The following is a 23,139-nucleotide window of genomic DNA, read 5'->3' on the forward strand; positions in this document are numbered from 1 at the left end:
TGAGAATGTGCTCATTTCTATATCCCCAGCACCCAGCACGGGCCTAGCACAAAGAGGGGCTTATGGTGGGCAAAACCGTCCCATCTGCAGCCGAATTTCTGCCGAGTGATACTGTGCCCTTGGAGAGGTACAGCCTTGCCCCAAGCTAGCCAAATGGATTCTTGTCACCTAAGCTATCCAAACACATTCTCTTCCCCAGAACTGGGAAGGTGTCTGAGAGAGAAGAGCACAGGAGACGATGGGATCGCAAGATCCCTGAGTGTTCATACCCACCTCCTCCTCCCAGCTAGAATTGCCCTGCCCAGTCTGCCCTTCTATCCTCCCCTTCCTTCCCGCCCCTACCCAGGAAGGACAGCTCTCTGGAGCCTTCCTGGACCTGCCCCCCAACCCCCATATAAGACACTCTGAGCGATGGCTCTAGAATCCTAAAGAAAGCTACTCATCCTGGCCCCTGCTCTGCACAGACTCTCTTCCCGCCCTCTTACTTCACTCACAGTGCTCTTCCTGACCCTTCTCTCTGCCTCTCCCATCAGTTCCTACTCGGGCAGCACCCCTCCTCCAGGAAGCCTTCCTGAATGTTCTAGCCCATTCTAACCCCTTTGTCCTCCGCCCTCTGTTAGTACTGAGTCCACAGTCCTCATCGGATTCATCTACTGCCTCCTGGTGACTTCTGGGCTTCTTAGCGAACTTCCCAGGAGTTGACGCCTTGCCTGCCTAGCCAGTCTGTGAGACCCACGTCTGCCCACCTACAGCCTGGCCCAGCCCCGGGCCAGGCACGTGGAGATGCTCAGAAGCGGTGCACTGGTTGCTGCTGGAGCCCCTTTCCCTCCCCTCTGCAGCTCAGATTTTCAGGGAGGGACCCACCCTTGGGAGAGTCCTGAGGGGTTACATGGGAGCAGGCTCCCTCCCACACAGAGACACAACTGTGGCCAATAAAAAGGATAAGTTGGGGAGGGGGAGCGGCGCCTGGGTGGCTCGGCTGCCTTCGGCTCAGGGCGTGATCCCGGCGTTCTGGGATTGAGCCCCACGTCAGACTCTTCCGCTAGGAGCCTGCTTCTTCCTCTCCCACTCCCCCTGCCTGTGTTCCCTCTCTCGCTGGCTGTTAAATAAATAAATAAAGAGAGGAGTCGTTAAATTTCTGTTTCTCTTTCTGTTAAATAAATAAATAAAATCTTTAAAAAAAAAAGTTGGGGAGGGGGACAAGATTACCTCTTAATTTCCTTCCAGTTTGAAATCTCTGAGCCCAACACACCAGATGAACTCCTGCCCCAGCCCGCCTGCCTGCCTCACCTCACCCCCAGCCGCCAAGGCCCTTCTGGGTGGGCAGTGGAGGTGATGAGGGCCTGAAGCCACAGCCGGAGGTCAGTGAGAGGCCAGAATCCGCGTGGGACTGGTCTCAGGGCCACTGCTCTGGCTAACTGTGTGGCAGCAGGGGTGGGGGTGGGGTGGTGGTGACACGTAGACGAAGCTAAGTGCAAATCCTTGCCAGTCAACAGCAGCAGAATCACATTTCCCGAGAACCGTGAGTCTCCTTGCCACCCTGTCTACAGCCTTGACGAGAGTGGAGCAGGCAGCTTCTCCCCAGAGCCTCAGGGCGGGCCAGGCTAGGGAACAGGGTGGTGCAGATCTCAGACGCTGACAGGTGACAAACCTCAAGACACCTCAGCCACTCATGCCCAGAAAGGCACATACACAGAGAGGCTCCCACACAGCCAGCATAGGCAGGGGCCACAGAGGGGCCCACAGGCGGACATATAGGCACAGATGCGCATGGGACCCACTCACAGACATGTGAACCATCAGGAAGGTACCAGTCTGACCTAGATATCAAGCACACTCGGGTACAAGTAGACACACAGACTCAGGTTCTCACGCCTGATGTCGACATCATCTTGAGACACCCAAGTCAATCTTCCACAGTGGAAGGAGGCCTCTGGCTGGTTTGTCAAGGCAGGCCGTCCAGCTCAGCTTCCCCTCCTGAGCCAATGAGGCTCTCTGTCCCAGGGCTGTGGGGTTGAGGAAAGAGAAGGCGAAGTCTGGAGGCAGCTTTTGGCCTCTTTGCTGGAGGCTGGAGCTTGCCTTGCTTGTGGGGAGGGGCTGGGCAAGGCAGCAATGGCTGGGGAGGCCTCCAGCTTCCCCAGTTCCCAGCCCTGGTTGCCACACCATGTCAGGACTCCTTAGGGAAAGTCTGGGCTGACACAGCCAGGGCTGGATTCCCGGTGTCCCCCTCCAGCCTCTCAGCCATCCCATCACACCACCTACCAGCAGGGCTTATACAGCAGGACCTCCAAAGGCAGCCTCACCTCTGGCCACGAGGATTCAGCTTGGAGGCCAGTTTCAGGCTCTGGTTTCAGAGTTGAGTCTGGCAAGAAGTGTCCTGCTCTCTCTTCCTGGGCAGTGGCCTCTGCTGTGGCTGAGCTGAGGGATGGTCAGGACCCGCACAAGCAGAGAGGCTTCTGTGCGTTGGATCCTGGGATGGGATTTGGGGGAGGGTCAGAAGGGCCCCTCAGTGCCGAGCCAGGCAAGCAGACTTTCACTGAGGGCTCTCCTCCTGCCTGGACCAGCGGATGTCTCCCCAGCTGTGGCTTCGCCCTTTTCCTCCACACCACACACACCGGCAGCTGGGTAGAATCCCAACTCCTCTCCCTCTGGCCCTGCTCCCTGCCCTCTGTCTACAGCCCCCCCGCCCCCCGCCTCCTGACACTCAACTGGCTGCCTCCTCATCATTTGGGTCAAGATCACCTCCTCAGAGGGGCCCTCCCTGATCACGTTTGAAGATAGCTCCCTCATCCTGCTCCCTGTTTTACCTTTCCTCTGGCACCTACTGCACGCCCTTATAGATGTTTGTTCGTTTCTTTTCTGTCCTGGCCACTAGAATGGAGGCCTCATGAGGGCAGGCACTTGGGCTTGTCTAGTCCCAGAGTTCCCAAGTGCACACACCAAGTAGGCATGAAATAGATACACAAGGTATGCCAAAGGGACAAAACATGCTAAGTGGACACGAGCAGGCACGTGCACGGGGACACACGAGTCCGGCATCACCCGCACCGTGCGCATGGCCACGGGCACAGGCAGACGCGGGCACGCTCACGTGTTCTCACTTGGCCCAGCTCCCCAGAGCCCAGGGGGAAGTGTTCTCACCCACGATCCCCCGTCCAGCCAGCCTCCGGGAGGACTCCACTCAGCCCTCCTGGTGCTAACTCAGCCTGACACGCCGGTTGCACGCGGGGCTTCCTGTGGAAGCTGCGGCAAGCCCACCGCCATCGTGGTGGCTGCTAATTGGCTCTGTGTTGGGCCTTGGGTCACCGCTCGGTCAGCCATGGCTGATACCTTCTTCCCACTTGTCTCAGGAAAGGCACTGCTGTCCCCTCTGCTTAGGCCTCAGCTGGCCACTGAACCGCACATGCTTGGCCACGTGGGACCAGCTGGGCCAGCACGCCCCTCTGACCGTGGCCCCCGCCCCACTCAGTGCTGAGGGGGAGCAGAGATAGCTCGGCAGACAGGATTGGCCTGGGGCGGGCATTTGCCCAAGGGGCGCGGTGTGATAATAAGGGTATGAGGAAGACCCAAGCCCAGATAGCTCTGTTAGGGTGCCTGAAATGCCACCGTCCGAAACTGGGTCCTCTAGGTCAGTCCCTCCTCTCCCACAGGGTTTCTGTTAAAGCCCACACCCCCTAGTGGGGGGGGGCCCTGAAAGGTGGGAAGAGGAAACACTACTAAGTCAAATGCTACAATTGATCCTTACATTTACCCGGCAGGGCTCTAAGCTTGATGTTGTTATGCTCTCAACACCCCATTTCCGGGATTTTCAGTAGATTCCTTTTAGAGTAGAAGTGGCTGCCTTAGCTTAATGCCAGCATACCCCATGTCTGAGATATTAGGGCGCAGGTAAAGGTGAAGTGGCTTTTCCTCAGCCTCGTCTGGGATCCTCAGCGAGTTTATCTGACTTTCTTCCCGGTGGGGCTTGAGAGCAGAGAGTGGGGCAATGCTCGGGCCTTGAGAAAGCTCAAGACCTGGCTTCCTATATGGAAGTGCCCACCTGGCTCCCACTTTTCATTCTTCCGGAGCCTCACTTATAACCTTTCACAGTTTTGACAGGGCCCCAGCTTCCTTCCAGCTTGGGACTAGAATCTTGCTCACTCTCTGAGCCATCCTCAAATGCTTGACCCCTCCAGGGGGCCCCTCGACTGCTGTTCTGGCCTGGTTTTGCTACGGGTGGCTACATCCTTGCCCTATCTGCCCCACTCAGGGCACTACGGAGCTCAGGGAGCATTTGGGCTATACCATGCCTCTCCTGCCTTTCTTCCCCCAGTGCCCCAGCTGGGGGTTCAAGGCTGCACAAACCCCATCTGTCCAGCAACGCCAGTGGCCTCCTTTGAGATAGTATCACTCAGGGAGAGGCAGTATGCTAGGAGAGGCCCATAAGAGGCTTTGGGCAACACCTCCTAGGCCAGCTCTGACCCCTGCTCTCGGTCTAGAGAGCTGAAACCCACCTTGCCCTTCCTGCTTAGGAAGAAAAGTCTAGAGCAGGCCAAAGTCTTACTGACCCAGAATCTGGGAGAGAATTCTGGGCTGCCCCAGGGAAGGAGGAGTGGAGGAGTGCCAGCCCTGTCCTCCCAACCTGAAAGGCATGGCAAGAGAATGACCTGAGGCTGCTGGTGGTTCCAGCCCAGAAGGAAACAAAGCCCAAGCCTGAGGCCTTAGAGTGAAGCCCCTGGAAGAACTGAAAAGTCCAGCATTTAAAAGCCAGTGGATTGGGGTGCCTGGCTGGCTCAGTGGATACGGCATGCAACTCTTGATTTCGGGGTTGTGAGTTCAAGCCCCATGTTGGGTGAAGAGATTACTTAAAAAAAAAAAAAATCTAAAAAAAAAAAAAAGCCAGTGGATTAAAGAAAAAAAAAAAAAAGGGGGTAATTTTGAATTGAACAAGAATGGAAATGACACTCCTAGCTGGGTTATCCTTAAAGTCTGCCCATGGGATTATTAAATTGGCATAGGCCCTCCAGGACCATGAAGTGGGTGATCCTATAGAATTATGTTCTTCTTCCAGAGTTTTCCAAATTGGAATCACGAGAAAATGTGTGTGTGTTGGGTGAGAGAGTGTGCAGGCGGGTGAAGACAAGGCTCCCTCTGTGCAAATAACCTTGTTTATTGAGCCATTAAACAGGATGAAACAGGTTTCTCTCCCTTGGGGCTTTTCGGAGCCTTCATGTCCTGATGGGCCGCAGGACTCCCTGACGCAGGGGTGCGGCAGGTGGATGGATGGTAGAGGACTCAGTGTTCCCAAGGACCATAGGAACCCTTTGTTCTGGAATTACCAGTTAACATCTCCCGAGGAAACAGCATTTGGGCAACACCGCTGACTCGCTCTGTGGGTAATCATTCTGTTATTTGCCGTCACGCGTCAGTCCTGCTCTCCTCAATTATGGGAAGACAATTCTAAAGAACTGAAAACTGAACATTTCTCCTCCTAAGAAACACTTCAGTCATCTAATCTGTCATGGATCATTGGGGTGACCCCCTCAGACTTGCTCTAGGACTCCTCTCCAGAAGGGATTTTTTTTTTTTTAGGGGTGACCAACACAGCCCATTTTTAAAACTGAAAGTCCTGCATCCCAGGAACTCCCTCAGTCCTGAGCAAACCAGACCACCAGTCTCAACTGCTTCTTCGCAAGTATTTCAACAGCAGGGGTTGGCTCCAAGGAGCTCAGGGAGCTCTCTGAGCCCCCCAGGGCACCTTGTAAGGGGACTGTTTCAACTGATTAGGCTACTGGCCAGCCCTTCCTCTGCCTTCTGTCCCGCCTCCCGTCCTGCGGGTCACACTGCCTGGGTCTCCTGGGCCAGTGGAAAAGGGGAGGAAAGTTGCCTGGCCCTCGTAAGACACTCTGAGCAATGGCTCTGGAACCCTAAAGAATCCTGCTCATCCTGGCCCCTGCCCTGCACAGACTCTCCAACCCCCCTCTTACTTCACTCACAGTGCTCTCCCTGACTCTCCCATCAGTTCCTACCAGGCTTTCAAGACCCGGGCAGTACCCCTCCTCCAGGAAGCCTTCCAGAGTGCTCTAGCCCATTCTAACCCCTTTGTCCTCCGCCCTCTGTTTGTACTGAGTCCACAGTCCTCATCAGATTCATCTACTGCCTCCTGGTGACTTCTGGGCTTCTTAGCGAACTTCCCAGGAGTTGACGCCTTGCCTGCCTGGCCAGTCTGTGAGACCCACGTCTGCCCACCTACAGCCTGGCCCAGCCCCGGGCCAGGCACGTGGAGATGCTCAGAAGTGGTGCACTGGTTGCTGCTGGAGCCCCTTTCCCTCCCCTCTGCAGCTCAGATTTTCAGGGAGGGACCCACCCTTGGGAGAGTCCTGAGGGGTCGGGTTACATGGGAGCAGGCTCCCTCCCACACAGAGACACAACACTGGCCTGGCCTATGGAGAGGATATGTTGGGGAGGGGGTTGCAAACCCTCGGGATTCTGGGAGGTGGGAGCTTGGGCTGCAAGGGGAGTCTTTGAGGCACCTGGTAGGGAGTGGCAGAGCCAGTCAGGACAGCTGCCTGCCCTGGAGCAAGTTTCCCAGCCTCTGTTTTCCTCACTTCTCTCCCTCTTCTTGACTCCAGGGACTGTCCCTTCTCTTGCGTGGGCTCTTCCTGGAGGTTGTGACCCAGTCCAAGGCTTAAGCTGCTTACAATACACCGAAAGGCAGACACTCAGTGCCTGCTAAGGGGGTCCTAGCCAGGATCCCCTCCAGGAGACAAAGCCCCAGAGATATCTGTCCTGAACTCCCACCTCCTTCCAGGAGCCCTGCTGGCAGAGGCCTGTCTGATCCTGAGACTGCCCTTGCACATTCTTGGGTAGCAGCTGGTGCTGGAACACGCGGTGACTTGCCCTGAGAAGCCTCTATGGGCCTCTATGGGCAGCTGTCTGCTCCAGTCTCTGTCCGCCAGAAGTCTGAGCAGAGAGCGAGGCCCTACTTGAGACAGGTGCTAGTCTGGCAGAGGTCCGTTTACCTCCTCTCCCTCCTGAGATCCTGACACCCGCAGGCTCAGGAGGTTGGGCTTTCGTCAGCCCCTTTCACAGCAGACAGTTCCTCACAGCCTGGGGAGGGATACTCAGCCACAAGGACTCGAGGGGGGGTGCCAAAACTTGGAGTTTCTCCTGATTTTCCAGGTTCTTCTGTGAGGCTCAAGGGTTTGCAGATAAGGACCCACAACTTTAGAACGTTTATGGCCATTATATAGATTTTTGTATGTGTGAAATATTTCACCAGAAAGAAATACACTACATCCGCGTGGTGGGACATTGCTCAGCAGTGGGAAGGAGCTCCCGAGACAGCCCACAACTGGGCTGAGCCTCCGGCAAACTGCGCTAGCTGAAAAAGGCTTCCCTGGGGCTCACAGTCTCGAAACAACAGGATTTTGGTAACAAAGAACACATCAGTGGTTGGCAGGGGTCAGACCAGCCCTGAGGTCAGATGCTCCCAGAACAGGCCTCTTCTGGAAGAGGTCCCTCCACTGTAAGCGAGGGGTGGGCAGAAGGGCTTCTTCCCCTCCCTGCTTCCATTATTACCAGTACCTTCCTTTCAGCCTCCAAGAGAGAACTCAGGTTGCTCTCAATGGCTCCTGACATACTAAGCCTTGACCAACCTGCATAACCCACCCTACACCAAACCCTTTACCCTTCTCTCCTGGGATACAGAATGTCCGTAGCTCAGGAAGTTCTGTGTCCAGGGCTCCAGCTAGGTGCCAAAGAACAAATCCTGATAAAGGAATGGGACAGGCCGGAAGTGGAAGCTGGCGACACTGATCCCCCTGGCTGTGTCACAGACTCCCTAGAGGAGGGTAGCCTCCCAGCCCACCCTCTGTGCACACTAATTTGTGGGTTTCCTGCTGTACCACAGCGACAGGGCAGGTAAAAGTTGATGCGGGGTCAGATGATGGGATTTGGAATTCTATGATTTCTTTGAGCATCAGTGGCCTAACCCATCATGACCCAAAGCAGGTACCAAGGGCTCCTAATCCACCGGGAACTGGGGCAGTCTGGTAGAGTGGAAAGGCTTTAGAGTTAGAAAGAACTGGGTTCCAACCCCAGCTGGGCCGTCTATGAGGCCCTTGACCTGGGGCATTTTGGGCTTGCAGTTTCTCTTATGGGTGTTGTGTAGTTAGGCGGCTTGATACCCCCGCCCCTGCCCTTAATCCTGGAGGCAGCAGCCTGGAGAGTCCAGGAGCCCAGAAGGAAGGAAGCATAAACCCCTCTGAACCTGGCAAGCGGAGGGGTTCTAAAAACCGCAAGAGATGGAGATTGGTTGGAGGCCCAGACAGGGAGACTGGGCATCTGGGCAGCTGCCGTGGCCGCCCCTCCTGGTGCTGCTGCCCGCTGTGTAACCCTGGCCCTCAGATGCAAATGCGGGAGCCACGAGGAGGCTAAGCGTTAGGTCTCGACTGAAACCTGGAACGACTGAGCTCACCTGTACACGATTCAGCTAAGAACAGAGGATTGAGATAGAAATTCAGCTCAGCTGTGGGAAAATAGTTGCAGGTTTGCACCATTGGGTTTGCGATCTATAAAAAAAGTGGACCCGCGACACAGGTGCACGCTTTCACATATGTACTTCTGCACTCAGACACACACGGCGCACGGACGTCTCACACACATAAAGCGCACGTGCCCAGTGAGCGCTGGTAAACGCTTAACAGCCAGCTTTCTGCAAGACAACGACCGCCTGATTTAGAGTAGTCGCTGATTTCCGTGTTGTAAATATTCGCGCCATGGCAATTTTGAGCTGTAGTCTGATATCACCTAATGGAGGTTAGAAAGATGTGCACAGCTAGCTGTTCGTGAGCGAGTGCGAGTCTGCTGCCGCGTGCCACTGCCAAGTTACGTTTATACGTCTGTGCGTCTGCTCAAAGGTGCCTGAAGATCCAGGATTGCTTAGGTTCCTTTAAGAATTGAAGTTCCAGTTGCAGTTCTATACATACACTAAGCTCGGAAAAATGCAGGAAGATATTATCTCAAGTACATGTGCTTGTAAACAAGTTCGTCACTTAGAAACCTATACAAGTTCAAATATATAAATAAGTATAAACACATCTACATATAGATACACATAAGTCAAAACGTGCAAAGAAACCGCACATAGATACCCACAGACTCAGGAAGGGGGAATAAACCAACCTGATTTTCTGGGGTTGCTGCACTGACGTAAGACCGCACACTTTCGGATCAAGGGGCGGGAGACTAGAAGATCAGACTATTTATGTTTATAGTCAGCCGCCTGTACTTGCTTCTGCACTCTGTCCCCCTCACCCTTCCTCGCATCTTCTGGCTTATTCCTGGCTGTCCTGCAGGTCTAGAAGAGCCCCTCTCTCACCTTCCAGCTACCAGCCCGGGAGTCCCACCTCCACCTTCAGTAAAGCAGCTGCTTACCCCTCTTCTTTCACTGTGGGAAAGTCAGTTCCACCTTCTGTCTCTGCCCTCATCCCAGATCAATAGAGGGAGAGGTCAGCATGACCCCCCACTTGGATCCCTCCTCCTGACTTCTGCTCTGCCCTATCCCTCACCACTTCCTTGTTCATTTCATTCTTGCCCGGGCCATTACCCCAGCCTTCTAAATGTCTCCCTGCTCCAGGCTCTTCCCTCCCATTTGTCCTGCTATAAGGAACCTGCCAGATTAATGATCCTAAGCACAGTGCTGACGTCACGCTTGTGCCAGCAACTTCCCAATTCAGGACAGATTAGGGCTGGATCCCTTTGAGGCCCCTTGACCACTTCTCCAACTCTTGCTTCCGCAGGCCAGTTTCCCTACTGTTTTCTCCAAATGTCTTTCCCTCCCCAGTCTGTTGTGCAAATTGTCTCTGCTACAGAATCTGCTTGTTCCCCTCTTTAGTTCACAGTGGGGCAATTACTACCTCTTGTGACTGTGACACAGTGCTTTATGGTTTATAAGCACTCTCAGAACTATTTATGGACCTCCTCTCATGTGCCCTGTATGGAGGTTAGCCCTGGAAATACAATGAGTCAAAACAGATGTGGTTGTGCTTTCATGAACCAAGTCGACATAACCTGTTGAGGACCTTGGGTCCCAAAGTTCTCTGACCCCAAATCACGTGGATTTGGGAGGGAAGAGATTTTCCTGCTGTTCGTTTTGCCTGCCCCACACCGCCCCCACTCCCATTGGAAATCTGGCCCCCCTGGAGCCCCGGGGGACAAAGAACAAGGCTGTGGCTTGGGGAAGGAAGAGGACTTTACCAACCACATGAGCACTCCGGGGGCAGCTGTTGGGATGTTGCAAGCCCAGTAAAAGGGACCATTAAACTTTTACAAAGCTACATAGAGGTTAATACTTGTATATATTGCCACATCTTTACTTCCTTCCTGTAACTGGCACCCCCACAGTGAGGAACATGTATTCGTGTGAGGCTAAGCTAATTGCTTCGGTTTCAGAGCCTGTTTCCTCACTTGTAATATGTGGTTAAGAAATCTCTGATATTTTCATGGGGTTGTTAAAATAATCAAACAAGAGGCACCTGGGTGGTTTGCTCTGTTGAGACCCAACTCTTGATTTCGGCGCAGGTCATGATCTCAGGGTTGTGAGATCGAGCTCCACGTGGGGCTCTGTACTTGGTGAGGAGTCGGCTTGGGATTCTCTCTCCCTCTTCCCCCCACCCCCACTCTCTTGTGCTCGCTCACTCTCTCTCAAAAATAAATCAAATCTTCAAAAAATAATCAAATGAGATAAAAGTATCTGAGAGTTTTCTAAAGCTATAATGTACAAGGCTGTTAAAAGTTCAGAAATAACAGAAGTAAAACCAATGAATCACTGAAGTAGTAATTAATGAAAGTTTACTGAGCACACACCAAAAAGTTTGTAGACCAGGAGAACGCAAGCCAAAACATGGAATGAGGCTCAGAGATACATGGTTATAAACCAGCTTATTTAGGGGCGTCTGGGTGGCTCAGTTGTAAACGTCTGCCTTTGGCTCAGGTCCTGATCCCAGGGTCCTGGGATCAAGCCCCACATTGGGATCCCTGCTGGGTGGGAAGCCTGCTTCTCTCCCTGCTTGTGTTCCCTCTCTCGCTGTCTCTCTGTCAAATAAATAAAATCTTAAAAAAACACACCCATCTTATTTAGTGACAAGACAGTGACCGTTTATTCGTTTGTGCGATTGGTTATTGTGGTGTCTAAATGGGGTATCTCTCCATCAGACAGCGGGCGAGGGTCTGGTGGAAGCTGGTGGAGCCGGAGGTGAAGGAATTCACCTGAGGGAGAACAAAGGCGATAGTAGTTTGTTGAATACACCGCAAGGGAGCAATAGCACGAACGCAGAGGGGAGGCTGTCTGCAACAAGGCAGTGAGTGGGGGCTGTTTTTAAAGGCCAAACGCGCGAGAAGGTGTGGTGACATAATGGAATTTTCCCTTTTTTGGTAACTGTGCCTGGTTTTAAGGAGCTCTATGTTCAGTTAGGACCTATGGTCACCCCATAGGCCCGTCTGTAGATTCAGCCAAGTGGTGGCTGTGGGCCCTTTCTACATTCCATTGCTCAAGCCTGTTTGCCTAAAAGCAGCCTGTATGGTTACAATATTAAAGTTTTTTTTTTTTTAATGATAGGGAATTGGTCAGTGGTTACCTCTTATGAACTTTGGGGAACAGTTCAAGTTGTGCTTATGATTTCTAGAGGCCTAAGGAACAAATGACCCAGGTCAAGTTAGTCTTGCCAAAGAAGCTAAATTAAGCCTTGTGTGTGTGTGACTAGACTGGTTTTGTCCGCTCAGGGAATTTTCAAGCTGGTCTGTTAGCTTATTTTGCAATCCTGTGTTTTACAATCTCAAGTGTGCTAGCCACATTTCAAGTGTTCAGTAGTCCCATGTGGCTACTGGGCTGGACCGCAGCTGGTAATTAGTAACATAAGTAAAAATCAGTTAAAATCTGCGTAGTACTTTAAGGTTTCCAAAATTCTTCTGATATTTAAATCTTGTGTTAGTCTGGGTAGGTGGGTGTTTATCATTTCCATTTCGTACACGAGAAGCAGCAGCAACTGTGTATAATTAACCCAAGGTCCTCAGCTAGTAAAGCTAATAAATGGTGAACTCAATCCTTGTTTTTGAATCTGGGCACTTTCTCTTTTGCTTCCTTTTCTAAACAAGCAGTACAAAGAGAAACTCTATCATACATACACGTCCCAAGGCTCACTGCACTAGTGTGAAAAAAGGTACAGTCCTTTAAAATCCACCTACAATCTCCTCTCCTCTAAAAAATCCTGCCCAGTTTAATCCCACCGGAATCCCACCAGAGTTCCAGGATTCTAAAAACATGTGTTGGATTAAGCACCTTCCAGCTCAGATGTTCTGCAAAGATAAATGACTCAGGTGGGCATTAAAAAAAAATCCTGCCTCTCTGATATTCTCTAGGACACAGTGATTTACTTTTCAACTACTCCTGAGGGTTACATTGTAGTGTTTCAGCATCCCAAATAAATAAGTCATGCAGTAAGACTCCTCTCTTCCAGTCTGAAAGAGCACACATACACCAAAGGTTCACACCAAAACATAACCAGAGCCAACTGGCAATCAGGGAAAGAAACTACTAGTGCAGGGTTTCTCTAAGAGGACACAGAAAGTATCTCCAGGGATGGGGAGCGGGCAGAGCAGGGACCAAGCCAGTTGGTGAACTGCCCTGCAAAAGACTTGCCCCTAAGGCTGCAGCTCTAAGAGCAAGGGCAGCTGACCGCCCTCCTGGCCCGACAAGCCGCCCCACCCTGGGCCCAGAACAGCCTGGAGCAACCCGCCGAGGCTGAGGCTCCCAGGAGTCCCAGCCTGGCTCCCCAACCTGGTTAGTATTTCCCCCCCTTCTCGCTCCCTTTCCCTTTTCCCAATCCCGCGGAAGGAAGGAGAGTGGGATGGTGGCTGGAGGGCAGCAACAGGTTTCTAGTCTATGTCCTCGCAAATACCCTGCACGAAGAACTGAACTGAGCGGGTGCTAAGAGCTGATCGCCCCCTTCAGTGGGTTGGAAGGACAGCCTCCAGGGCTTTTCTCCTTTCCCAGCCCAATTCTAGTTACTCCTGATTAGGCATATTCGGCACAAGCGCAGCACGAAGTCTGCGTGGTGTTTCTGTGTGTAAGTGTGCCTTTTGCTATCGCCAGGCAGGTGCTGGGTTGGACAGCCTAATTTTTTTGAAGATTTTATTTGACAGAGAGAGAGAGAGACCGAGAGAGAGCGCACAAGCAGGAGAAGCAGGACGAGCAGGAAGCAGAGGGAGAAGCAGGCTCCCCACCAATCAAGGAGCCCTGTGTGGGGCTAACCCAGGACCCTGGGATGACGACCCGAGCCGAAGGCAGACGCTTAACCGACAGAGCCACCACCGCACAGCCTCATTTCCAGGGTGGCCCCCCAGTCCATACACTCCCCCTGGACTGTCAGCTGCTGCGACTCGGCGCGGATCACCCACAGCCTACGCGGCTAATAAGCAGTGCGCATGCGGTAGGCGGAGCTGTCAGCAACTTCCGGATGCTGGGGGTGTGTGCGGGCGGGGCAGGGACTTGTCCAGTGGGTGGGAGCCCAACACCCCTTTCTGGCTCCTCCGCTTGGGATCCGGCATCCATCTCCGGAGGCAGGGTCCAGGAGGAGGGGAGGCCTCCGGCCGGGGTCCGGAGGAGCCGCCGAAGACCGCGCTCGCCCAGCCCGGCAGGCTAGCAGCGCCCCGCCCCGCGCACACGCCGTCGCAAGTCAGCTGGACGGCGCGGGTGTTCACGTGACGGGGGGCGGCGCCCAGCGAGCCAACGGGCTGGCGGGAGAGAAGCAAGCCGAGGGACCTCCGGGGGCGGCAGCAAGGGCATGGCCGCGCTCTACGGGGGTGTGGAGGGGTGAGTGCGGCTCAGCGGAGGGAACCCGGGAGGGGCGGCTTGGAAGCGGCTGGAGGGCAGAAGGAAGGAAGCCCGCGGCCGGGCTGGCAGGCTGGTGCCCTCGCACCTTAGGGTCCGGCCACTTTGGGCTTCTGAGCTGCGGGGCCTTGCGGAGGAGCGGTGTGTGTGCGCGCGGGGACCCTGCGTGTGCACGGCCACACCCGGGGCGGCGGGGTCTTTTATGTTTCACGGCGGAACCACACCCCTCCTCTGTCCCATGAACTACCCACTAGATCTCGCGCTATATCCAGAAGCTCCTCTTCCTTATTCCGGACCCCGGAGAGAGTTTTGCTGAACAGGTGTCAGGTGTGAAGTTGCTGCACTGGGGAGTGGGGAGTAGGAGTGTGATGGAAGCCGAGGATGAAGAGCCTTGCAGGAGGAGATCTGGTAGCTAGAACAGCTGCCAGCGGATACCTGGAACACCTCCGTTCTTGTCAGCATTCCAGATCGAACCCTCTGTCATTCTTGCATTTTTCCTGCTTAGAAACTTATTTACTGGGCTTACTGTAATACCGCTTCCTCGTAGGACTACAGGCAAGACTTTTGCCCCGTCTGGGCTACATTTACCACATGTGTATAGTGAGAAGAGGGATGAATGAGATGATTGCCAAGTCCCCTGCCAGTGGGAGCATTCTATGAAATCTGGGTGTGTCTGGGCATAATAGAGGGTGGCTTTTGTCACAGCCTGGGCGCTTACTTTTGAATCTGAGATTGGGATTACTTGTGTGGCAGGGACATCTCACTGCTGACTCACAGACCCACGTGTCTTTTTTTTTTTTTTTTTTTTGGTTAACGTGAATTGTTAAGGTTGACCTCCCCCATCCTGTACCTGTTGCACTTTTTGAAAATCAGTACAGGACCTTTCACTCATCCCTGTTATGTTCATGTGTAAGACATGACCTATTTTTCTAGTTTGTCAAGAGATTCTTTTGGACATTGAATTTGCTGTCTCCTTCATTAACTACCCCTTGAAACTTCTTGCCATCTTTGAGTTTGATCAGCAGGTCTTTAGTGTCCTGTTTTGATAGTCCCAAGAGTACTGATCAATAAAGAAACCTACATCACACCACCACAGACGTCCCTCCAAACTACCATTTCCCCCAGTAATAAGCATTTCACCATTTGGTTGCGTAAGTAGGTACAGACTCTCCCTGCCCTCTGGTCAGTGTTTCTCTGAAGGGTGTCTTAAAGAACTTGGCAGCTGAAGCTGGATCTTGAAAGAAGCAGAGACATGTGCCAGTCCCTTTAGTCACATTTACTGAGTGTTGGCCTGTGCCAGGCATGAGAATGAATGAAGGGTCTGGAGCTTGGCCCCGTGGAGTTTGTAGTCTGGTGAGAGGTAGACAGAAAAGCAACTAAACACTCTTACCAGAATCTTTACAAGTTATGGGGGCACTGATGTGGTTTAACGAATGGAGCTGTGGCGGTAGGCCACGCGTCAAGAGATTTCAAGGACTAGGTGATAGAAAAAGGGTCTTGCAGGATAAGTAGGACATCCCCGAGGGAAGCCAAGCAGGAGCAACGTTTCAGTCTGGTAGCACATCACACCAAGCCACAGAAGTGGGCTTGGGAACAGGAATTGGGTTTGCCGAAGCTGTCACCATCGCCCTGGGCTCTGCCTATGACAAGGACTGTACACGCTGAGCTGTCCCTGCAGGTTTGTCTGCGCAAGACTGAGTGCCCCCTTGTGTTCCGTAGGGGAGGCTCACGGTCCAAGGTCCTTTTACTCTCAGAGGATGGGCAGATCCTGGCAGAAGCAGACGGACTCAGCACAAACCACTGGGTAAAGACCGCACTGAGGGACCAGTGGGTTTGGTTGTGGTTTTATTCTCTGTAACTCCCGTTAAGATGGTGGCTGGGGCCGAGTATAGCAGCCTGTAGGGGCAACACCGGTCACACAAGCCGTTGTAACTCCTCCTTCCCTTGATTGGGGCCAGCTCATCGGGACAGACAAGTGTGTGGAGAGGATCAACGAGATGGTGAACAGGGCCAAACTGGAAGCAGGGGTGGATCCTCTGGTCCCTCTACGAAGCCTGGTGAGTCTGGGGTAGTGCCTGGGAATTAAGGCGCAGAAACACAGACAGCGGTTTTGACTAGATGAGTCTGATGACTGCAGAGTGAAAGGCCTTGAGGGCTTAGTCTCTGGTCTAGAAACATATTCTCACCCATTCTTATGGCTTCAGTTGTCACCTACAAGCCATAAGGATGGGAAGAGCCCAGGGCTTTGGAGAGCCACTGAGACCCTGGTTTGAATCCCAGTTTTGTCACTCAACATCCGCAAGACCCCTAGCAGGCTACTTAGCTCCTCTAAGCAGCCGTCTCATTTGGGAAATGCCGTAACAGTAGCTACCTCAATTGTTGGGAAGAATAATGACGTCACACATCCCAGAGTGCTGAGCGTAGAGCCTGACCTATAAGCCCTCGTTAAATGTCAGCTGTGAGTCTCAGCTCAGACGTGTCTCTCAAGTTGCTGTAGCTCCGACTCCCCCCGGCCATAGCCTCAGTGACACGTTCTGCAGGCTCAGCTAAACCCCGCGTATTGCACACCAAGCCCATCTCCGCCACTTGCTCTTCTGGCTGACTTTTCGTTGAGGGCACTGCTGACCCTCCCACCATCCACACCTGGCATTATCGAATCCCCTCTCTGGGTTCATTCCCAGACCAGGGTCTCCTGGCAGCCAGCAGCCTCCTGATGGGTCATTGTTGGGGCGGAAGGAGGACTGGAGCTGGATAAGCAGGGTATGCCCAGATGTAGAGTCGGGGTAGACGCCAGGAAGGGGGGGGTGGAGACAGGAGCTGGGGCCGGGGCCCTGCCGGCTCATGCACATCCCACGCGGCCTAGGGCCTGTCGCTGAGCGGTGGGGAGCAGGAGGACGCGCTGAGGACCCTGACGGAGGAGCTGAGGGAGCGATTTCCCCACCTGAGTGAAAGCTACTTCATCACCACGGACGCCGCAGGCTCCATCGCCACGGCCACGCAGGCTGGTGAGGAGGAGGGCGGGTGAGGCCCAGAACTGGTTTTCTGGGGAGAGCCCCTCAGTTACAGCTGGCGAACTTGTCTTGCAGTATCTGGAAGGCAGCCTCCCGCATGCCCTGCTCCTTCGCCTTGCTCTTTTTGCTGGCCGAAGCCCCTGCCAGAGCGAGGACTGGCCGCGGGTGGGAGGGCAGGACAGTGTCTCAGTCAACCTGAGACTCCACGCCTGCGCGGGCCGGGACGAGGCTGGCTGGGAGAGCTAGGAAGAAATCGGGCGGAGCTCTGCGGTAGCGTACAAGGCCTCTGTGTCCTGAGGTCGGCGTTTGACTCGCTCCTATTTGCCAACAGTACCATCTTGGAGAAGTTAATGGAACTCTTGAGTTTCAGTTCCGTCCTCTATAACATGGAGGCAACTGTATTCACAAAGTTGGTTTAGGATGTTGAACGAGTATCACTGTGTGAACAGGGTCTAGCACAGTCCTTGGCGCATAATAGGGACACGGTGAGGCAGGTTGTCACTTAGCTGGGCAAGGAGGCAGGCTCGCGTTGTTCTTTGTCTCCCAGAGAAGGGCTCTGTGTAGATTGGAGCTTCTTTGAAACCCAGGCCCTCCACTTTCAGGCAGGAAACTAGCTGGGCTCCGTTATCTCTGCAAGACTGGGTGGTGAGCCCGGGGCTGGTGTCTATCCTCTTTCCTCAGTCAGAAGCTGTGTGCTCCGTGCAGGGCCTTGGCCACACTGAGCCTCCCGTGCCCTTTCCCCAGGTGGGATCGTGCTCATCTCTGGGACAGGTTCCAACTGCAGGCTCATCAACCCCGATGGCTCTGAGAGCGGCTGTGGCGGCTGGGGCCACATGATGGGGGACGAGGGCTCAGGTGAGTTCATGCCAGCTGGGCCTGGCTCTGAGGCTCAGGGCCCTGGTCCCTTCCCTTCCTGCAGCTCCCCATCTTCCTCTCCCCTGCCCTTGGCCACCAACCGCTTGGGGCTGTCTGGGGACAGCTCCTAAAAAGGTATTGTGAGTCCAGGATAATGACTGAGAGAAGATAGAGTTGCAGATGGTGGACTAGTGGCTGACCTTGGTCTGCAGCCATGATTTGTACCCAGGTTCAGATTCACGCCTCGGCATTAATAGTCGTTGCTTTCCTGGGTTGACTTTGGAGTCCTTAGGGAGAAATTGACACTATGAAGGTTAAGGCCAGAGATGCCAGGACATGCTGGACCAGTCTGCTACTAGGAAAGGAGTCTAGAAACTCCTCCTGCATGACATCTTTATAGGTAGCAGGTATACCTTCTCATAGGGGCCTTTGGCTCATGGCAGTGACCACTTGTGGTCTTTGTGACAGCTGACTGACCTTGTCTTTATTTTTGGGCAGGAGCTGGTGTGACCCAGCCTCACCTCTTGTCTTCCCCCTAGCTTTCCTTTTGTGGATTGGTCAGATACAGCTGAAATCGGGGCGCCTAATTTGCTGTCATACCCTGGCTGGTCACTAACCTGTCTAGGTCTGAGTTCTTCATCTGTGAACTCAGGGAGATCGGCCCATCTTCTTAGCCCTCTCTGCCCTTCGCAGCCTACTGGATTGCACACCAAGCGGTGAAAACAGTGTTCGACTCTATCGACAACCTAGAGGCGGCTCCTCATGACATTGGCTACATCAAACAGGCGATGTTCAGCTATTTCCAGGTACAGCCCCCTGCCTCTGGTAAACATGCACACTGGGATGGGGCAGTGGGGTGCTGAGCAGGAGTGAATGCAGGGGAAGAACTGGGTGAGCCTGAGGGAAGTTGGTGTGAATTTGGATCAGAGCTGGAGGATGGAGAAGTTCCGGGTGAGGACAGGATTCATGATGATGTGGGTGGTGCCTACCAAGAGGACGTCAGGCATGAGGAATGGGCAGGCTGGGGACAAGTGGTTAGCTGGAATTCGTTCTTGGGCAGCTAGGCTCTGCTGGGAGATGAAGGTAGACGCCACTGCAGGCTGGAGTGAGAAGTGCGGGGTGAGGTGAGGAGGCAGCGCACTCAGACGGCAGGTAGAGGTCGGACAGGTGTGTTGGTGAGGGGCTTCTGGCCCCTGTGGGTCAGGGAGGAGAGCCCGTTAAAGAGGTGGGCAGGGAGAGTTCTTGGGGAGGCATAACCTCTTTCCCAGGGCTTTCCTCTGTCTGGGCCGTGCTTATCTGTAGTGGGTTAGGAAACAGCTGTTTTGAGCCGAACCCGAGGTAAAGGGTGAGAGGAGAAGGAAGGTAGGTCTATTTGATAGACCTCTCTGCGTGGGAGCCCCTTACGTGAGCTCGGGACGGGCTCAAGGAAGGAGATGAGAGATGCCGGAAGGTAGACCTGTATTTTCAAGGTTCAGGGATTGACCAATTACAGAGAAACTCTGGCCAGGGCCAAGGTGAGGAATAGGGAGGGACCAGGAAGAGAAATCAGTTTCCATAGGAGCTGCTGTGGAAGCTGCAGGTAAGCCACCCCGACCCAACAGATTGGGTCTAAACCCTGCTGGGGGGTCTGCCATGCCCTCCTTTATCCTTTGGTCATTCTCACAAAGTCACTACAAGGATTGAATGAGCTCGTGTGTGGAACGTGCTTACTCTGTGGCTGTAGGTGCTCACATTGGAGCCCCCCCTCTTCCATTTTAGTGTGTAGTCTGGGGAAGCGTCAGTCCCTCAGGACCTACAGAGGTCGTTTGTTAGGAGAGAAGGACCTTCTGTGGTCAGAGGAGTTTGGGAGAAACGAATAGATTTCTTGGTTCAGGACTTCGTAGGGCCTTTAATTTGCTAATGTGCACTGACTCTGAGAGTTGCAATGTGCAGTAGTCCTTCAGTTGCTTTCGCCAAAGAATTCTCTTGAGGAGCACCGCAAGGAACTGCAGGACACACTTCGGTGCTCCCAGATCTGTGCTCTGTGCTGTATGTATCCAAGCTGATCTGAAAGGAGCGACGGAATCCATGTGGGGAAAACAACTTCCCTCAAATGAGAAATCGCAAATCCTTGTATCCTCTAGAACTGAGAAAAACAACCATTATTCCAGCTTTTCGAACAGACGTCAGGAAGATCAACTTGGGTGGGCAGACTGGGCATTTTCCTTTGCTTCTGATGACTCTCCGTGCCCTTTCTCTCTCAGGTGCCAGATCGGCTAGGAATCCTCACCCACCTGTATAGGGACTTTGATAAATGCCGGTTTGCTGGGTTTTGCCAGAAAATTGCTGAAGGTACTGGAGGTGGGGCAGGGTTTTATTTGGTTTTGTTACCCAAAGACTTCCCTAATTGGGGGATGGAATGGGGTTCGTATGGGAACTGGAAGCTAATTCCCCTCTGACCGAGTGACTTCAGTTCTCTGCCACCACGCACCTTGGTACTGGTGGGCCTGGGGGTGGAGCCGGGACACGTGGGTTGTATCGACAATTGTTTTATATTATCTATGTTTCTCTTCTTAACGGCTGCCATGGCTTGTGCAGGCTGTATGTCTGTTTCTGAGAAATTTCTGAAGCGGTTGCCCTTCGGGCAAATCTGTAATTAAAAAAAAATTATTGATATCCAAAGAACTAGGCGATCATAGAGAGGTTTGGCATGCTGCGTTGGGGGTCAGGAGAAGCTAAACCGTAGGGCTTGTCTGCACAGTGCTGTTTCTCCACTATAAGGTTCGTACTCCCTTTATTTGGATTGCTACAGCCTCACGACGTTGTAGACCCCAGTTACATCTTGCTGGACTGAGGCCCTCTCAGAGCAGAGCTAGGGAGGGGCGGACTAACAGCAGACTGTTGGATGGGAGGGTCAGGCAAGAGCACCAGCCAGCTGCTCAGGTAGGGTCCCCAGAGGTGAGAGACCTTTAGGGACAGACGTGGTAACTCTGTGTAAGCTGGAGTAGAGACCAGATGCCACTGTGCTCCTCTCGTGGGGGCTGCCCTTCTCATTCGAGCGGAATGAGCCGCCTGGGTACAGGACCTCCCTCCCTGGGGAGAAGTACCTGGTGGGGCAGGGCGGTAAGGATGGAGAGACCGCTTTGGAGGCTTGCATACCTACGTGCCATGAGGTGGGCGTCCGTTCCTAATGTAGACCTTTGCTAGCTATAGGTGTTCCTCCTGTTTCTGCCCTGCAACAGAGGGAATAACAGGACAGGCAGCTCCCTAGGTACTCACCACTCCCCCCCCCCCCCCAGGTGCTCAGCAGGGAGATCCCCTCTCCAGGTTTATCTTCAGGAAGGCTGGGGAGATGCTGGGCAGACACGTGGTGGCAGTGTTGCCTGAGATTGACCCGGTGAGTCGAGGTGGGAAAGGAAACCTGGACGCTGCTGGGCCAGATTTGGCTCTTTCCCATCAGGGATGAGACTGTCCCATCAAACTCTGTAAAGGGGTCACGATTTTAAATGAACTTAGGGTGTGAGGAAAAACTCTGTTAAAAGTCTTTAAGACATAAAAGTTCTTGGGGCCAGCACCTCCCCTCTCTGGCTGGCCCACAGCCTGTATTTATAAATAGTAAATTATTTTAACATGGTGCATGTTTCCATCCACTTCCCTCCCTTCTCTTTCCTTCCTCTCTATTGTTACTTCACTCTTTTTCCTTTCCGTTCTCTCCCTTGGCTTTATGAATCTCCCTTTTCTTCAGCCCACCTTGGCTAGAGGGAGAGTAACAGGGATCGGGTGGACTGGTCTTAAGATACTACCTGATTCAGCCCTGGAGAGGTGTGGTCGCCCCCAACGTCCATTTCGCTCTCTGCCAGGTCTTGTTCCAGGGGGAGATGGGCCTCCCCATCCTGTGTGTGGGCTCTGTGTGGAAGAGCTGGGAGCTGCTGAGGGAAGGTGAGCCTGGGGTGGGCATTGGAGAGGTGGGTACCCAGGAAAGCTGCCTGCCCAGGGAAGACTTGGGGGCCTGGGTCCTGAGGCCTGGACGGACCATAGCCCTCTGCCTTCAGTCTGCCAGGGAGCCCTTTACAGTGTCTCACCCAGCTTCCTTGGAGCCAGAAGGACCTGTGGGTTGTATTGACAAAGATGTTCTTTTTAAAGGATTTATTAACATGCATCCCTTCGTAAAGATTGAAGACCTCCCTTGAAATCAGAGCTTCTGACCAGCATGTGGTGACATCTCTAGTCAACACAGGTGCAGCCAGAAGGGGAAGAAGCTGCCTTCTTCACCCTTGCAGTGTTGGTTCAGGTCGCTGTGTGGTTTCCGTTAGACATTCTGAAGTAGGTGGAGGGCCCCGTTGCTTCCTTGAGTTCCTGGCATCGAGTGCCTGGTGGCTGCAGGCTCCAGTACCCCACGGCCGTTGCTAGGCTCACGTACCCTGGTGCCCTGCCTGTTAGGGATTTGGTGCGTGGGCCCCTCGAGGACCTGCACAGGAATGCCTCAGGGCCTGGGCCTCTCCTTTCCCTCCACCTTCTCCTGGTCTCGACCACAGGGTGCTGGTCTACTCTCACCTCCGCCCTCTGCCCTCTTTCCCTTCAGGTTTCCTTCTGGCGCTGACCCAGGGCCGAGAGATCCAGGCCCAGAACTCCTTCTCCAGCTTCACCCTGATGAAGCTGCGACACTCCTCTGCCCTGGGCGGGGCCAGCCTCGGGGCCCGGCACATCGGGCACCTCCTCCCCATGGACTACACTGCCAACGCCGTTGCCTTCTACTCCTACACCTTCTCCTAGGGGCTGGCTCTATCCCTCCAAGCCCAGTGGACATTGGGTGCTGGAAAGGAGGCTCCCCCCCCCTTTTTTTTTAAAAAGAAAAACACATAGAAAATAAATGCACTTTATCCACTCCCCAATTGCATTGTGTTATCGAGCACACTTGCTGCGTACATCCTCATTGCACCTGTCGGCAGCTATCCCAGAGAGCTCAGGAACGGTTTTAGTCTAGAATTTAAAGCCCCGTGCCCAGGTGCTTGGCCTGTGGTTTGTAATCTGCTCGCCGTACAGTTGGGCAGATAATTCATGTGTGTCATCCCTTCCCACCGCCCCCCTCAGCATTAGCATACTTATATGCCGTGCGGCTGCCAGGTAACTGTGACCTCAGTTTCTCTGGTCAAAGTGAGTAATGTTTCCTACCCAGCCATTTTCCCTGGAACTACGTGTTCTCTGTGGAGAGCATCACTGGAAGTAACCCTAGACACTTCACACCCTCTCCTCCTGATAGTCCCAGTAGGATTTAAGAGATGGTACCATTGTGGTGGTGAGAATTACCTCGCTGAATTTGGTCCTTATAGGTAAACAGCATATTTTGCAGATTTCCCCCCATGAATAAGTTTTTTTTTTTAAGATTTTTATTTATTAGAGAGAGAGAGAGAGAGAGAGACAAAG

The 23,139-nt window shown here is 53.5% G+C and overlaps 1 protein-coding gene and 1 long non-coding RNA gene across 6 annotated transcripts; one reads left to right on the top strand and one right to left on the bottom strand.

The window, feature by feature from the left end:
* Nucleotides 1–403: 403 nt before the first annotated feature.
* On the bottom strand, nucleotides 404–9,522 carry LOC123786040 (uncharacterized). The gene is made up of 3 exons (XR_006777872.2): nucleotides 9,418–9,522; nucleotides 2,304–2,470; nucleotides 404–2,006 (listed from the first exon to the last, which is right to left on the bottom strand). It is a non-coding gene; the product is annotated as an uncharacterized LOC123786040 (long non-coding RNA).
* Nucleotides 9,523–12,680: 3,158 nt separating this feature from the next.
* Nucleotides 12,681–22,607, top strand: NAGK (N-acetylglucosamine kinase). 5 transcript variants are annotated; one of them, XM_087863512.1, is made up of 11 exons: nucleotides 12,681–12,820; nucleotides 13,183–13,469; nucleotides 15,590–15,674; nucleotides 15,829–15,927; nucleotides 16,734–16,875; nucleotides 17,626–17,736; nucleotides 18,430–18,542; nucleotides 19,980–20,067; nucleotides 21,015–21,112; nucleotides 21,576–21,654; nucleotides 22,298–22,607. In XM_087863512.1, the coding sequence occupies exons 2-11, from the start codon at nucleotides 13,465–13,467 to the stop codon at nucleotides 22,486–22,488; spliced, it is 1,011 nt and encodes a 336-aa protein (XP_087719638.1). In that variant the 5' UTR covers nucleotides 12,681–12,820; nucleotides 13,183–13,464; the 3' UTR covers nucleotides 22,489–22,607. The 5 variants fall into 5 exon arrangements, with proteins under 5 accessions (XP_087719638.1, XP_087719639.1, XP_045644179.1 ...); XM_087863513.1 differs by having other exon boundaries at nucleotides 12,700–12,820; nucleotides 13,169–13,469; XM_045788223.2 differs by lacking the exon at nucleotides 12,681–12,820 and having other exon boundaries at nucleotides 12,998–13,469.
* Nucleotides 22,608–23,139: the final 532 nt, after the last annotated feature.

This window comes from Ursus americanus, chromosome 7 (assembly GCF_024610735.1).
Source record: "Ursus americanus isolate L20-20 chromosome 7, mUrsAme1.1.p, whole genome shotgun sequence".
Lineage (NCBI taxonomy): Eukaryota > Metazoa > Chordata > Mammalia > Carnivora > Ursidae > Ursus > Ursus americanus.